The 17,853-nt window shown below is 41.5% G+C and overlaps 1 protein-coding gene across 2 annotated transcripts in view; it reads right to left on the reverse strand.

Annotated features, from left to right (window-relative positions):
* Positions 1-17,853, reverse strand: part of UNC5D (unc-5 netrin receptor D) — a 571,167-nt gene that overhangs the window by 76,223 nt on the left and 477,091 nt on the right. For both annotated transcript variants that reach the window (XM_067470687.1, XM_067470686.1), the window contains one exon: positions 17,477-17,561. In XM_067470687.1, the coding sequence (XP_067326788.1) occupies positions 17,477-17,561 (85 nt within the window). The remainder of the gene's footprint in view (positions 1-17,476; positions 17,562-17,853) is intronic.

Genomic DNA, 17,853 nt, shown 5'->3' on the forward strand with positions numbered 1-17,853 from the left:
CCAGAATGGTTCGTTATCGTTTTGTAATTGGAAAAATTAACGAATTATTAACGAATTACGAATTAACGAAACGAAACCGCCCAGGCCTAGTTTAACCCATTGCACCACCAGGCTCTCCTAAAAAATATTGCTTATCTTTTTACCCTGCCCTTCTCCACCCAAGGGGGGACTCAGGGCAGCCTCACATAAGCACCGAACAATGCTACCATCATAAAGATAGTCAACAAATACATTAAAACATTAAAACAATTCATCAAAACAATAAATTAGTCACATCAGTTAAAACCAAATCCTATTCTGGGGTTAAATTAATGTTGCGGTATCCAAGTTTTATTTCCAATTGCTGCTGTCCACTAATTGAACGCCTGGTCCCAAAGCCAAGTCTTCAACTTTCTTCTAAAGGACAGGAGGGAGGTGGCCAACCTGAAGTCCCTGGGGAGAGAGTTCCACAAATGGGGGCCCACTGCCAAGAAGGCCCTGTCTCTCGTCCCCACCAACCATATTTGCGACGATGGTGAGATCGAGAGCAGGGCCTCTCCTGAAGATCTTAAACTTTGGGATTCTCAATTCACTTCTGACAAGATAAATAAATAAAATAAATACTGTTGGCAAGTGTCGCCACTGCCACCCCATGTTTCCTGGGCTTGAGTGGCCCATGGGAAAAAATGGGAGTCACCATCCCTCCCTGTCCTCAATCTCATGGTGGTCTCCAGTTACAAGGGATCTGCCTGTTGACAATCACAGTGATGTTGGCTAGGATATGGGATGGTCTTGGAATGGAGAGGGAGAGGGTATTCTTTTTCTCCCCTCCCCTCCACTACTTTGATGTCACATCACTCCATCTGATGTTACAATATACAATGCCTGACAGGCTGGAGATCACTGTGACATGGACATTGGGAAAGGACAGGAAAGATGGCTGTCTGATGGTGCCAAACTGCATTTGGCACTGCTGAGTGGTGTGAACTCCCTCTTGCCTCTGTAGCAGCTGGGGTAATTCCTGTATTTGTTAAATATTGGGGGTGATTGGGGACAGAATTTTGAAAATGGCATATTTAGGGCTGTGTGTGACGATGTGAGTGGCGCCACCTATATTTAGAACTTTAATTTGCAAAGGTTTAAACTGTATAACATGCCCAAACTTGCCTAGTTTGTAAATATATAGTTGGATTGATTGGTTATTTATAGCTGTCAATCAATGTTGTTTGCACCAGTTATATTACTTCCTCAGCTCAATTGCTTGAGCTTCCTGGAGGAGGGCAGAGCTTTTCCTTTTCCATTCTACCATCAATCTTTCTATCACATAGACGTGAGAAAGAGACTTGGCTCTAAAGCCCTTAATTAAGTTACCTCTCATCACCAATTCTAAGGTTTTTACCCTTGGGACTCATACTTCATGCCCAGTTCACCCTGGATGACGTTGAGGAGATCCAAGCGCCTTCAAACTGGTCCTTTGGCATCAAAAGGAAGACTCTGTGCCTTCAACGTAGGCCATTGGACTGGTAGTTGTGTTTGTTCCGACTTTCACAGCCATTGAGAAAAGAGGGAACAGGAAAAGCTTCTCAGCTGCGAAATCTCCTTGGACCCAATACAACCAGAGACTGTAATGTATATTTCCTTTACCCCTTTGAAACTTCCAGCTTATTGCCTTAAAGGGATAACTTTTTGTGAACAATAAAACCTATTTTGAGTTATTTACAGTGTTTTGGTCCTTGGGAGTTCCAGTTCTTTAAAGGAAGGCAAGAAGCAATTCCCTGGGGGAAAGATGTCACGTCTATGTCTCTTTCACTAAGAGGCGCGACGGCATAGTATGGGCCCTTCATAAAGACAGAAACGGGTACATCAATGAATACATGCGGATAGCATAGTTTCTTTACATGGCGATGTTAACTGAAATCAATACTTCAATTTGGTATTTAGGCAGAACTTAGACATATTATTAGCTAATTACTGGGTGTCAGCTCTGCACATCATGAATGTTGATGGCCTATTCTTGCTGTTTTAGAAGTCTAGCAACACTGACTAGTAGTACTCATGAAACCGAATCAAATACAGTTGGATTGAAGAATTCATGAAGTTTGAAACCTGTAAATGATTTTTCATTGAATGCTGATAAGCAGTCGTTTTCTTGCATCTGGTCTGCAAAATACTACTTTTGATTCAAATTCACCCCGAAGAGAGAATAATTTTAGGGTGGGAAAGGGGTTGATACTTTCTTTCTAACAAAGGACTGGACTATGAGGTGGAGAAATTCATATTCAGTAGCATAGGTCAAGGCCATAACAACATGCAAGCATGAAATACTGTATATACTCGAGTATAAGCCTAATTTTTCAGCCCTTTTTTAAGGCTGAAAAAGCTCCCCTCAGCTTATACTCGAGTCAATGTTATTTTTTATTTTACTATATTATTATTATTATTATTATTATTATTAGGTTAGCTATATTTTTATTATTTACTATTTACATGTATTATTATACTCTATTATTATTGGAAGGATATGTAAACACATGTACATTGAAGAAGGCTAGAATAATAGTTTAGTCAGAGTTGGAAAGTCTTATCTTATAGTCTTATGTAAATATTAATAAACAGTCAACCTACTGATGCCTTAATTAATGTAATTTTATTGGTATCTATTTTTAATTTGAAACTGACCCATAGCTGCTGCATTTCCCATCCTCGGCTTATACTCGAGTCAATAAGTTTTCCCAGTTTTTTGTGGTAAAATCAGGTGCCTCGGCTTATGTTCAGGTCGGCTTATACTCGAGTATATATGGTATGTTCGTGAACCATGTCGTTAGGTTGGAAAATAAATTCTCCTAGAGATTTTGAATAAATGTACCAAATTTCATAGAACCCTAGAGTTGGAAGAAACCTCATGGGGCGTCTAGTCCAAACCCCTTCTGCCAAGAAGCAGGAAAATTGCATTGAAAGCACCCCCAACAGATGGCCATCCAGCCTCTTGTTTAAAAGCCTCCAAAGAAAGAGCCTCAACAACATTCCAGGGCAGAGAGTTCCACTGCTGAACAGCTCTCACAGTCAGGAAGTTCTTCCTAATGTTCAGGTGGAATCTCCTTTCCTGTCATTGGGAGCCATTGTTCCATTGCGTCCTAGTATCCAGAGCAGCAGAAAACAAGCTTGCTCCCTCCTCCCTATAACTTCTTCTCACATTTAAAATTTTTATCTTTGAATTTGGCCCTGCCCAATGGAATATTTTAGGTTTTAATGTTTGATTTTATATTGCTGTGTCGTTTATTATATTAGTTTTGTATTTTATGAATTTTATTTTTCTGGCTTTGTCGTGCTTTTGTGTTATATTGTGTGTTTACTGTACTGATGGCCTCGTGTAAGCCGCACCGAGTCCCGCTGGGGGAGATGGAGTGGGGTATAAATAAAGTATTATTATTATTATTATTATTATTATTATTATTATTATTACACATGGCTACCATGTCTGCTCTCAGCCGTCTCTTCTTCAGGCTAAACATGCCCAGCTCTTTAAGCCACTCCTCATAGGGCTTGTTCTCCAAACCCTTAATCATTTTAGTCGTCCTCCTCTGGACACATTCCAGCTTGTCAATATCTCCCTTCAATTGCGGTGCCCAGAATTAGACACAGTATTCCAGATGTGGTCTAACCAAGGCAGAATAGAGGGATAGCATGACTTCCTTGGATCTAGACACTAGACTCTTATTAATGCAGGCCAAAATCTAGTTGGCTTTTTTTTGCCACTGCATGACATTGTTGGCTCATGTTTAACTTGTTGTCCACGAGGATTCCAAGATCTTTTTCACACGTACTGCTCTCGAGCCAGGCATTGTCCCCTATTCTGTCTCTTTGCATTTCATTTTTTTCTGCCTAAGTGGAGTATCTTGCATTTGTCACTGTTGAACTTCATTTTGTTAGTTTTGTGGCCTATGAGATCACTACTGAAAGCATGAGCATTTTTATTTATCTTTACTGAAGTCTCAAAATCTACATATAATCCTTCTTGAATGGTAGGATCTTGAAAAACGCAAAAAATACAAAATCCAGAGATTTCAACATCTCTGCATGTCAACATCTTTAAGGAAACGTCTAACACATTTTCCTCAAGATGTGGACCAAAAGACTTGGTTGCTTTGAAAGTCTTCCTGTTGTACCACACTGGGCTGGACTTGTCGAAGCTGCTGAAAACATCTCTAGGGCTTTGTTCTCTTTTTTACAAGGCAAACCTTCATGAAGAGGCTTGTAGCATTTTCACACAGTGCACAATTCTTTTCAATGCAGTCCCCTATGGTGAGATTTAAGATTACTATATCCTGGAGACTGATGTATTCCAGGGTGGTGGTAAACCAGACTGTTGGGTTGACAATTCTGCTTTTACTGCAAGGCTCTTGCTAAGAAAGTCTATAGTACCAACAGAGGGGAAATCCCAGTAAAAATATAGATACGAGGGTTGAATGAAAAGTAATGCCTCCACCTTTATAACTCCTCAACAGACTGCAGTACTGGTATGCGGCAGGTACTGGCTTGTTCAGTAGACTCTCCTCTACAGCTCCATTTTGGTAGGAAGCCTTAATATTGAATGGTTGTGTTGTTAAAGTCAAATTATGGAACCCTGGTCAATGCGACTTAAGCAACATGCAGTCACTGAATTCTTGACAGCAGAAGGTGTCACCCCAAAGGAGATTCATCAGAGAATGCAAGCTGTTTAGGGTGATTGTGTTGGTGTGAGTACTGTGCGTCGTTGGATGAGTAAGTTTAAAGATGTTGAGGTGAGAACATCTGACTTGCGTAACAAATAAAGAGTTGGACATCCTGTGAGAGCAATCACCGAGTTACACAAGCAAAAGGTTGACAGATTGATTTAGAACAATTATCATATCATTCAGAGAGAAATTTCAAGCATAATTGGCATTTCAAAAGAACGTGTGGGTCACATTATTGCTTTGCTTGGCTATCAGAAGATTTGTGCACGATGGGTTGCGGAAACAGTGTCGACTTCTTCCGTGACGGCTTCAGAAAACTTCTTCATTGTTGGCAGAAATGTATCTAATTGTCTGGTGATTATGTGGAAAAGTGAATAGTGGCTGTCAAAGAGCACATTCTAAGGATTATTTCTGCATTTGATTTGTTAAAATATTCCCATCCAAACACAAGTAATGAAGGTGGAGGCATTACTTTTCATTCAACCCTCGTTCTAAACAATTCTTTGTTTTCTTGCTGGAAGATTTGGATAGCTATACCTGCAGCAAATCCAAGTTGTTGGCTCTCTTGGAAGACTAGGTGCGGCAACTTATGGGCCATGTAACTACTCTTCAGCAGTAGCTTCTCGAACTCTATGATTCTATGAAAACAACTGATCAAGGACAGATCCAATCTCCTACAGGAGGGATTTTCATAATCAGATTGCGGGGGAGAAAAGCCATCATTTACCATTTTTCATTTTCCTTAACCTGAACTATAACATAAAAGTTGGTAGCCACATCTTTATAGTAATGTGTGGTTGTGGTCCCAAGTATGGGTCAATGGATCAATTACTTTTTGACAGACATCTCAGCTGTTTAATTTAGACCAGGTTAACTAGGCTCTAGGGAAGTCTGTTGGGGCATGTGGGAAGTCGGTTGGTATTTGTGTCAACTGTAAAATAAGATGCACAAAGCTTGTGACGGCACGAGTGCGCCATCTATATGTATAACTGTTAGTTGCAAGATTTAAACTGTTGTATCATGCTTAATCCTGCCTTTTTACCCTGCCTATGTATAGTTGGATTGATTGGTTATTTATAGCCGTCAATCAATGTTGTTTGCACCAGTTGAATTGCTTTCTCAGCTCAAATGTTTGGCTCCACCTCTTCCTGGAGGAGGGGAGTGCTTCCCTTTTTCATTCCACCATCAGATTTTCTACCAGGTGGATGTGAGTAAGAGACTTGGCTCTAAAAACCCCTGATTAAGTTACCTCTCAGCACCAATTCTGAGGTTCTTACCCTTGCTTCATGTTCAGATCAACCTGAATGACGTTGGGAAGTCTCAAGCGCCTTCAAACCAGTTCTTTTGGCACCAGAGGAAGACTTTGTGTCTTCAAACATAGGTCATTTGGACTGGGGTTGTGGATTGCTCTGGCATTCACAGCCACTGAGAAAGAGGGACCTGGAAAAGCTTCTCATCTGCAAAACTCCTTGGACCCAAGACTGTAATGTATTTTTTCTTTCACCACTTTGAAACTTCCAGCTTATTGCCTTAAAGAGATAACTCTTTGTGAACAATAAAACCTATTTTGAGTTATCTATAGTGTTTGGGTCTTTGAGAGTTCCAGTTTCCCTAAAGGAGGGCAAGAAGCAATCCCCTGGGGAAAGATGTCATGTCCATGCCTCTTTCACTAAGAGTTAGAGCCCCCAGGTGCGACGGCACAAAGCTGATTGGTTGGACCACACCTGGGGAGCTAGCTGAGCCTGGGAGTTTTGGATACAGCTACAAATTTCAGGCTTTTGCTGTACAGGTACTTGCAGACACACACAGAGAGACAGTTTGGAGTGTGTTCTTGCTTCATGCGCTGGGGAAGGAGATTTTCCTCATGGACATGGAAAGATAATTTTATATCTCTCTAAAAGGACATTGTTGACTGAAAGGTCACAGGTTCGAATCTGGGGAGTGGCGTGAGCTTCCTCTGTCAGCCCCAGCTTCTGCCAACCTAGCAATTTGAAAACATGCAAATGTGAGTAGATCAATAGGTACCACTCCGGCGGGAAGGTAACAGCGTTCCATGCAGTCATGCCGGTGTTGTGGCTGAGCTATGTTCTGACGATGAGGATGATGGGATTCAGATTCCTACTGGGTTTCAGCTTCCTGGCTCTTTGTCTGTGCCTCAAATCTCTGAGACTGCTTCTGAGGCTCTCACAGACAGTGCAGTCTCAATACAGCCATTTTCACCATAAAGGAATTTTAATGAAGGGGATAGCGAGCAGATGTCTTCCCACGCTGATACCGAAAGTGTAGATAGTGACTTGACCCGGGAAGCTCACCTTGATCTCCGGGTCAGGCGGAGTTCGTGTCTGGCAAGCAGAAGAGACGCCAGCTCGGTGAAAGGTCGTCACAATGCTTTTATGATGCTGAGAGCCTAATGTTTTGATGTTAGAAAGGTATTTAGGCCTCTTGGAAACTCTGTGAAAGCGTCAGTTCAACATAGCTTGTTAGCCTGAAAGCTTCATGGAATAATCTTAGCCTGGAAAGCAGTAAGCTTGGGATTTCTTGCATAGTGATTCACTGGTCAATTGTTTCATTGCTTGTACCTGGGACTCTGGTTTGAACTTTGCCAAAAGGATTATGTCTCCTGTTTTTACCTGAAGATCTTTGGAACTATATTCTGCTTTTAACCTTAATCTGTGGAATTTTGCAATGCTTATTCTTTATTTTGACTTGGAATTTTCTCCTCAATAAACTATAAAACTACAGTTCTTGTGTGGTGGTGTTTGGCAGCAAGGTGAAGCTTACTCTGAGTTGCAACAGCCGGCCACATGACCTTAGAGGTGTCTACGGACAGCACCGACTCTTCGGCTTAGAAATGGAGATGAGCACCACACCCCAGAGTCGGACATGACTGGACTTAATGTCAAGGGAATACCTTTACCTTTACTAAAAGGACATTATGTGAGTTAATACAACTGATCACAATATGTTGTTTTGTATTACGAAGAGTAAACTACTTGTCCTTTATTGATCATCTGTGTGGCATATTTTCTTTCTCTGGCAAGACAGTGTATGGACTGATAAAATGTGAACTACACGTGATTTCCATTAAGCCACAAAGTCAACACTAAATCTCATTTTATACTTCCTATACTGCTGAAAAAAGTTACCTTTAATACCCAGTGTCAGAAAACATATCAAGGCTCCCTCAACCCTTTGAAAAGCAGAAAGAATGTGTGGTGTTCTAATTAAAGTTTGCTTTTGTTTGATTTTTTCCCCACTCACATTTCAGAGAGCAAATCTCTTGATGACAATTCTTTTTGTCTGGCTTGCATTTCTCACTTTTAACCTACAGATGTAGTAAAACAGCAGACAAAATATGTGCCCCTTCTATTTAATTAACCCATTTTAATTCACTTCTACTGAGCCCTTGCAGATGAAACAGCTGGGTTCATTCTTATGGGGTTTTTTTGCCCTTTTTTGACTTCACATCTCTTAATCTTCTTTTGAAAATGATCAAAAAAATAACAGCAGCAGATGGGGTTGCAATATGAAAGGTTTTGCAAAGGAGCTCAAGTATCTAAGGTAGTGCTGAGGAGCTGAAAAGGGTGTCAGATTACATTTTGGGAAGAATCTGTATGCATCTAAATTAGCAGACCAGTCTAGATCATTATTTTTAATCTTGAAAGAAGACGGGACCACATGCAAGTCCTGTCCCTCTCTTTTCTTGGTTCCTTCACACTCTTATACGGGGGTCTTCAAACTTTTTAAACCGGAGGCCATTTCACTGTCCCTCAGACCGTTGGAGGGCTGGACTATAGAGGGGTTTCTTTCTAGTCCTCTTTAGGCAGTAATTCCAGGAGCAGAGAATGGGAAATCTTCCTATTTCTAGTCTGAACAAAATCTGGCTACCAGTATTTAAAAAAAAAAAACCCTCTAAAATTATAACTGTAAATAAAGAACAACACTCAAACACAGGGGAACTCCAGACAAGAAATAATCAGGGCCATCTAATCACCTCTCAACAAAGGATTCTCCCTAAAAACTGTCAGGCTATGAAATGGTAATCAAGGTGGCCAATTGAAACATTCATACCTACCTCCAACAGACAAGAGGTCTTTCTCCCACCCTAGATCTTCCACAATTTTCCTAGTTAAAGGTTTTCCTCTGACATGAAGTCCAGTCCTGTCTGACTCTAGGGTGTGGTGCTCATCTGCATTTCTAAGTCGAAGAGCCGGCATTGTCCGTAGACACCTCCAAGGTCATGTGGCCGGCATGACTGCATGGAGCGCCAGGGCAGCCTCCCTTGGCTGACTCACGCTGCCCATCAGGCCCGATGGGCAATGTGAGCCTGCCAAGGGAGGAGCAGCCCCGCGCGGCCTACTCGCACATAAAGCACCTCGCGAGATGTTTTACATGCGAGTAGGCCCCACGGAGCAGCTGCCCTTGGCTGGTTCACACTGCCCATCAGGCCTGACGGATAGCGTGAGCCAGCCAAGAGAGGGGCACTGTGTGGGGGGGCACTCCTCCTCCATGGGCCTGATAAGTGCCCTTGGCTGGCCGGAAGTGGCCCACGGGGCGTAATTTGAGGACCCCTTCTCTTATATATGGAAGACAAGAGTCTGAAACAGAAAGTCTCTGGTATCTGTGAATGCTCCTCGTGCGAACTGGAATCTCAATCTTCTAGAGTCCAGGAGTCACTTTAGAATGTTCTTTGATAACAGAGGGCTTTTATTCATACTATAACTCTCTATGGACCTCTTCATATGGGCAAAATGTTGGCAGTGGCAGTGGATTTTTTGCAGTTTTGCCACTTAGCCTACCTGTTCTGTGGCAAAAGCACCTTGGCAGCCACCTCTCTACCAAAGTCAACATCAACACCTGTTCCATCTCCCAGGAGCCTGATTTGCCTTACTTTATAGTTGCTCGAGGTTGCTTCCTCTTGCATTTTCTCCCAGGGCTGCTGCAGCTTTGAAAGAGTCCTAAAAGTTAATAGTTTCAGAGTCTGCAGGCCTCTTTGCAACTATTGGCTTAGAGAGCAGCTCTTTGAGTTTAGGGACTGCCTTTTTTCCCAGGGAAAGATCCCCATTTTAGATTCTCCCCTGCCTTTTCAGTTCGAGGAAAGGCTTCAGGCATGCTGATGGCTAGGCGGTTAGCTCTGGGAAAACCATTGCAAAAACTAAATTGAGTAAGATATATTAAGCTATAGATAGTATACTATACATTATAGATAAGTATTGTGTATTGTGTATTGAGCTGTATTGAGATATTATAGATAGATAAGCTTAATTGAGAAGATTGGGTTATATAGTTATAGAGAGAGAGTCTTGACTGTTTTGTCTCCAGAACTAACCTTAAGTTATAGATAGGGAAAAAACCTGTTTTTTTCTAAACCACAACAGCTTAAGATTCCAGGATCTTATCTGCCATCTGGAGAAAGGGTTACCTCTGTAACTAAGGAAAGGAAAGAATATTTTTGTAGTTTCATCTATTGACTTTATTTGACTTTATTTGCAACTTTGATGAACTGTGCCAAGTCTTCAAGGACTTTGAATAAATAAATATCCTTTTTTGATGTTTCAACCAGTAATAGTCTCAGTTGCTGAGTATCTCAAGCTTCTTAATATAGACACCTGCAGTTCGCCCAGGCATAGAGAGAAGCACGTCGCAGTTTTATTTTTTATATCATCTGGGCGGACGGCACACACCGAAATACAACAACGCCTGAGCTCTGCAAGTGTAGCATTTTTCCGAATGAAGCAGAGAGTGTTTGAGGACCAGGACATCCGTAGGGATACCAAGGTGCTTGTTTATAAAGCTATTGTCCCCTGATCATTTGAGTCTCCCTTCTCTGGACACATTCCAACTTGTCAATATCTCTCTTCAATTGTGGTGCCCAGAACTGGACACAATATTCCAGGTTGTTGTTCATTAGTTCAGTCGTCTCCGACTCTTCGTGACCTCATGGGCCAGCCCATGCCAGAGCTCCCTGTCGGCCGTCACCACCCTCAGCTCCTTCAAGGTCAGTCCAGTCGCTTCAAGGATGCCATCCATCCATCTTGCCCTTGGGCGGCCCCTCTTCCTTTTGCCTTTCACTTTCCCCAGCATAATTGTCTTCTCTAGGCTTTGCTGTCTCCTCATGATGTGGCCAAAGTACTTCAGCTTTGTCTCTAGTATCCTTCCCTCCAATGAGCAGCCGGGCTTTATTTACTGGAGGATGGACTGGTTGGATCTTCTCGCAGTCCAAGGCACTCTCAGAACTTTGCTCCAACACCACAGTTCAAAAGCATCTATCTTCCTTCGCTCCGCCTTCCCTAACACATCCGTAGGTTACTACAGGGAATACCATGGCTTATTCCAGGTAATAATAATAATAATAATAATAATAATAATAATAAATAGAGTTAAATAATAACATATAATAATAATAATAATAATAATAATAATAATAATAAGAAGAAGAAGAAGAAGAAGAAGAAGAAGTAACCTTGAGTTACTTAAGTATAAGCCAAGGTGGGCTTTTTCAGCCTAAAAAAGGGCTCAAAAACTTGGCTTATACTCGAGTATACACGGTACCCCTTGTAAATGATTTGCTTCTATCAGCGTAAAAAATATATATACCAGGAATGTACAGCCAAGGGACAATTGCAAACATCACTTGTACATAGTTGGAGCTTATTTAATTGCATTGATAGATGTTGCTAGGTATCTCCCAATCCTCACCCTGCACAGTAACAAGGAAATCTGCACCAGCCCTCAAGCAACAAGTGGAGAGAAAGATCAACAGTAGTTGCCAAGCATTACAGACTTCTGTATCTGAACTAGGGCTGAAAACATAAAAGGAAAGCAGAGAAAATACATTAGGAAGCACTACTGACTGAGGGAACTACAGGGGCTCAACCAAAGGAAGGCGGGGAGACAAGTTGGAGCAAGCTTAAATCAAATGGAAATAGGATTCTGTGCACTTTAAACATGAGATGAATGATTCTGCATAACATTTTGAATGTGATTGATCAGGGAACTGTCTTGCAAGATCAAGTCCAGCCTGAGATTCCACTGATACAGATCTTTGAGGCTCAAAGGATACGGCCTTGCCGTGCAGCAGAACTGGCTGATCACTCATATTTTGAAGCTATGTAAAATAATTCTAAGCACTTTATGAAGACTGCTTCAACCTTGCAAAATCAGCCTTTTGAGACTGAAAGCTTACCTAATAATGTCATTGAAACCAACACTTGTGAACATTCCTGCATTTTCTCTCAAATAGCAAACAAAGCATGTACCTGTGCAGCGTGAAAGAATATTTATTAGTTTGTTTACTTCACTTATATACTCAAAATGGTGTCCAACAAATTCAGGGCAAAAATTCAATGCCTTGCAACATATAAAAATAACCTAGTATAAAACAACAGTAACATATAATTATAAATTACGTTAAACCGTATTAAATAGAGAAACAACATCTAGACATTTAAACATGAATTAAAACATATTAATATAAAACATGAAAATCACATAATACAGAAGACAAAGTCTTTGTATTTGGTGGGCAGGAAAAGAGATTGAAAGATGGGCTCAAAGCCAACCTTAAAAACTCTGGCATAGACACCGAGAATTGGGAAGCCCTGGCCCTTGAGCGCTCCAGCTGGAGGTCAGCTATGACCAGCAGTGCTGTAGGCACAAATGGAGGGCGAAAGTGAGAAACGTGCCAAGAGGAAGGCGTGTAAAGCCAACTTCGACCAGGACTGCCTTCCACTTGGAAACTGATGCCCTTACTGCGGGAGAACATGCAGGTCAACCCACAGTCACCTACATACCCACTGCGTGTATACCGACCTTGGGGGACAATCTTACTTGGACTTACTAAGTAAGTAAGATGGCCAAACCTTGGGGGTTTTTTTTTGGGGGGGGGAGGGGGGTTGCAACTTTCTGGCATACAGAAACTTGAAACTTCTCTACACATAGGTTCTGATGAGCTATCATAAATAGTAGCCATTGACATTGAAACCTTGAGACAAAATTTGCTGAAAGCTGCTCAGCAAGTATTCTCTTCACATAGAACCCTTTTCCTCTAGGAAGCCCAGAAGCAAGACAAAAGAGAAAACACAACATTCATTAATATGATCAGCATTTTTTTGGATCAACCAAGCCTACTGAAGACTGACAGGTTGCAGGTTCAAATCCAGGGAGAGCATGGATGAGCTCCCTGTATCAGCTCTAGCTCGTAGCTCCCCATGCGGGGACATGAGAGAAGCCTCCCACAGGATGGTAAAACATGAAAACATCTGGGCGTCCCCTGGGCAACATCCTTGCAGATGGCCAATTCTCTCTCACCAGAAGCAACTTGCAGTTTCTCAAATCTCTCGTGACACGAAAAAAAACAAAACAAAAACAAAACATAGTCTGTATTTGAAAGCACATTGTAAATATATATGTGATACATAACAACAGGAACACTACCAGTACATAGAGTTCAGTTGGGAATGTCCACTTCATAACTTGTTCTCTTAATATCTTATCTCTACACTTGGCCACCAGAGAGTCATTTAGAATAGCTCATGCCTCTTCTAGAATATTGGAGATACTCCGCTCGGCTCACACGCTGCTCCAGGCAACGTTAGATGTGTACAAATGCCAAGCTGAATCTCTGGATTCACATTTCTTGTCCACCTTGAACTTGGCAGGCCATACATAATGAGGCCGAGGTCAACTCAATGGGCTGCAAAGACTTGCAGATGGGGCCACATTTGCCCTCCAACTGTATGCTGTGTGCAGGCCTGCTTGAAACTAAACAGCCTTTGCCAAATGCAGCATATTGACAGCTCCCCCGGGGCTCCAAACAAAGGCAAACAAAACAAACTTGTGGCAGGTTGGTTTGATTTTTTAAAACACAGATACAATAAAAAAAGAAGAAGAAAGGTGCCAGGAACCCATTTCCTATTCTTTTCAAGAGTTAACAACGGCTATCAAAAACAGCGAATCTGATTCAGGTTGGTCGTTCCCCTCCAGTAACAACAAGGAAAAGAAAACATCATTTTTAAAATACAAAAAAAAATGTAGGGCAAAATTATAGAATACTCAGAAGTACATTTTTAAAAAAGTAATTATGCCCATTATAATGGTGGAAAAAAGACATTACCATGATGGCCTCTAGAATTGGAGAGGAGGGTCCTTCTATGTCAGTGGTTCCCAGCTTTATTTTTTTGACCAGGGCCCACTTGACCAGGGACCATTCTCTAATATTAGTACCAAAAGGGAACGGGCTGGTCAGCTCTGCGGAAAGGAGTGGAAATGAAAAAACTAAAATAAAATAAATAAAAAGGAAGGTTTGTGGACCGGATTTTCATTCTCACGGCCCACTGCTGGGTTGCAGTTCACTTAGGGTTCTATTACAGTAAGTTGCAAAAGGATCAACATTAAGTATGTGTGTTAAAGGAAACATTATACTGTTACTCATTATGTACAGCTGCTAATCTAGGTCAGCTAGTAAAGTTGAGCCACACCTGGTGGGGTATAACTGTATGTGCTTTAGAATACAGTTCAGCTTTTTTTCGTTATCGCGGCCCACTGCTGGGTTTAATTATTTATTTATTATTCAAACTTATATGCCGCCACTCCCCTGGGGCTCGGAGTGGTTTACAAGAACAAGCTAAAATCTAACACACTTTAAAAACAATTTAAAACAATTTAAAAACAGCAATATCAAAGATCAAAGGCCTGTCGAAACAGATTGCAGCCCACAGGTTGAGAACCACTGTTCTATGTGATTGAGAGATGTGATCCAAAAGAAATTCTAATCCAGTGGTTCCCAACTTTTTTTTACCAGGGAGAACTTCGACGAGGGACCACTCTCCAACATTGTTACCAAAATGAATTCGTTTTTGGTCAACTTTAGGTTTGGCTTGGTTATTTCAGATGCTGATTCAGAAAATTGCATTGCATAGACCACATCAGCTCTAGTTTCTAATACAGAACATATGCCACCCAGTAGTCGCCATCTGCTTGCCCCCAGAAAACCATATTTAATAAAACCTCAGCACTATAAGAGTGTTACATAAATAATTGACCAGGGACCACTTGACAGATGACCACTTTGACCAGGGACCACTCTCCAATATTGGTACCAAAAGGTGTGGTAGTGGTCAGTTCTGCGGAAAGAAGTAGACATAAATAAAATAAAATAAATAAAAAGGAAGGAGGTTTGTGGGCCCGATTTTCGTTCTCGCAGCCCACTGCTGGGTTGCAGCCCACAGGTAGAGAACCGCTGTTCTATGTCTTGAGACATGTGATCCAAAAGAACTTCTAAAGCAGTGGTTTCCAACTTTTTTTTGACTAGGGACCACTTGGACCAGGGATCACTTTGACCAGGGACCACTCTCAAACATTAATACCAAAATGAATTAGTTTTTGGTCAACTTTAGATTCAGTTTGGTTATTTGGGGTGCTGATTCAGAAAATTGCATTGGATAGACCACATCAGCTCTAGTTTCTAATACAGAACTTATGCCATCCAGTAGTCGCCATCTGCTCGCCCACAGAAAACCATATTTAATACAACCTTGGCACTATAAGATGGTTACATAAATAAATGACCAGGGACCACTTGACAGACGACTACTTTGACCAGGGACCACTATCAAACATTAGTACCAAAATGAATTACTGTATATACTCAAGTATAAGCCTCATTTTTCAGCCCCTTTTTTAGTCTGAAAAAGCTCCCCTCGGCTTATACTCGAGTCAAGGTTATGTATTATTTTACTCTGTTATTAGTATTATTTTTATTTCATGTATTATTTTACTCTCTTTGTTATTATTACATTTACAGTATTTTACCATATTATTATTATTACATTGATTATTTTACACTATTTATGATTATTATTACATGTATTATTTTATTATTATTGCATGTATTATTTTACTCTATTATTACATTTATTTTTCTACTCTATTATTACTGTTATTATTGCATTTCCATTATTTTACTTTACTATTATTATATTTATTATTTTACTCTATTATTGTTGGAAGGATATGTAAGTACATTTACATTGAAGATATGTAATGATTTAATCAGAGTTGGGCAGTCTTAACTCAAATTACAGTTTTATGTAAATATTAAAAAACATTTATTATTATTATTATTATTATTATTATTATTATTATTATTTAAACTTATATGTCGCCACTCCCCTGGGGCTCGGAGCGGCTTACAAGAATAGCTAAAATCTAACAAAGTTTAAAAGCAATTTAAAACAATTTAAAAAAATAACAGTATCAAACATTAAAAGCCTGTCGGAACAGGTATGTCTTACATGCCCTGCGGAAAGCTGGTAAGTCCCGCAAGGCACGGACTTCAGGTGGCAGAGTATTCCAGAGTGATGGTGCCACTGCTGTGAAGGCTCTGCGTCTGGTTGCCGTTAGACGCAAAGTCTTGACACTGGGGACTTCCAATAGATCTTGGTCCTCAGAACGGAGGGATCTCTAGGGTTGGTAGGGGGTGAGGCGGTCCCTCAGGTACATTGGCCCCAGACCATGCAAGGCCTTAAAGGTGAGTACCATCACTTTGAAAGTGATCCGGTGCTCAATTGGTAACCAATGCAGCTGAAGTAAGATTGGTGTTATGTGGCATCTCATCGGAATTCCCGCAAGAAGCAGAGCAGCTGCGTTTTGTACCAACTTGAGCTTCCGAATCACCGACAGAGGGAGGCCAATGTAGAAGGTGTTACAGTAGTCCAGTCTTGAGATGACCGTGGCCTGGATCACCGTAGCTAGGTCGTCCCTGGACAGGTAGGGGGCCAGCTGTCTAGCCTGCCGCAGGTGAAAGAAGGCGATTCTGCTCACGGCGGAGACCTGGGCCTCTATTGTCAGCAGAGGGTCCAAAAGGACTCCCAGACTCTTTACCAATGATGACGGGCGTAACGCCTCGCCATCCAGGGTGGGCAGATGGATGTCCCCACTGCCCGGTCCACCCAGCCATAGGATCTCCGTCTTTGCTGGATTCACCCTCAACCTGCTGGCACGCAGCCATCCAGTAACGGCCTCGAGGCACTGATGGAAACAATCGGGTACAGAGTCTGGTCGGCCTTCCATCTTCAGCACCAGCTGAGTGTCATCGGCATACTGATAACACTCAAGCCCAAAACCTCAAACCAGCTGAGCAAGTGGTCGCATATAGATGTTAAACAACAGAGGGGAGAGAATGGCCCCCTGAGGAACCCCACCAGATAGTGGGGAACCCCACCAGAGGAACCCCACCAGATAATCTCCAATACAGAACATATGTCATCCAGTAGTCACCATTTAACCTCCTGATGCCTCAATTAATGTAATTTTATTGGTATCTATTTTTATTTTGAAATTTACTAGTAGTGGCTGCATTTCCCACCCTCAGCTTATACTCGAGTCAATAGGTTTTCCCAGTTTTTTGTGGTAAAATTAGGTACCTTGGCTTATGTTCGGGTTGGCTTATACTCGAGTATATACGGTAGTTCTTGGTCAACTTCAGATTTGGTTTGGTTATTTCAGGTGCTGATTCAGAAAATTGCATTGGATAGACCACATCAGCTCTAATCTCCAATACAGAACATATGCCATCCAGTAGTCACCATCTGCTCGCCCACAGAAAGCCATATTTAAATAAAACCTTGGCACTATCAATGGGTTACATAAATAAATATGCAGACAATCAACTATATTTAACTCTCAGCTGTATTAGAAGCTTGTTTCCCTAGTGGTCTTCTACACACTGGTATTCAGCAGACGAGCACAGCATATGCACATAATGGTTGTTCCTGTTTTACCTGGACTCGCCTTGGTTGATGGAAAGATAGATCTCCCAAGAGATTTCTTCAGGAATAGCCCCATGCGGAATCAGCAGGCTCACCCCTGTAACAAAACGAGAAGAAATGTTACCAGGAAATATTCTAAATCTCTGCTGGAAGGAAACTGAACCATGGTTTCTGCATATTGTCAGCCTAAAAGAACACAATGGCTTCCCTGTGGCCTTGTAAGAGATGGAACTCTGTCATCGTCATTTGAATGGCACGACATAGATCCCATTCCAGTTTATCAGCATTATGCATTCGACAGTGTTTGTATTGCAATCTCTCTTCAAGGTCTCAGATGAGATGAGGTTTCTGTTGTATGGAGCATTCAGAAAGCACAAGAGAAGAGTGCT

Source organism: Anolis sagrei, chromosome 7 (genome assembly GCF_037176765.1).
Source record: "Anolis sagrei isolate rAnoSag1 chromosome 7, rAnoSag1.mat, whole genome shotgun sequence".
In the NCBI taxonomy this organism is placed as follows: Eukaryota; Metazoa; Chordata; class Lepidosauria; order Squamata; family Dactyloidae; genus Anolis; species Anolis sagrei.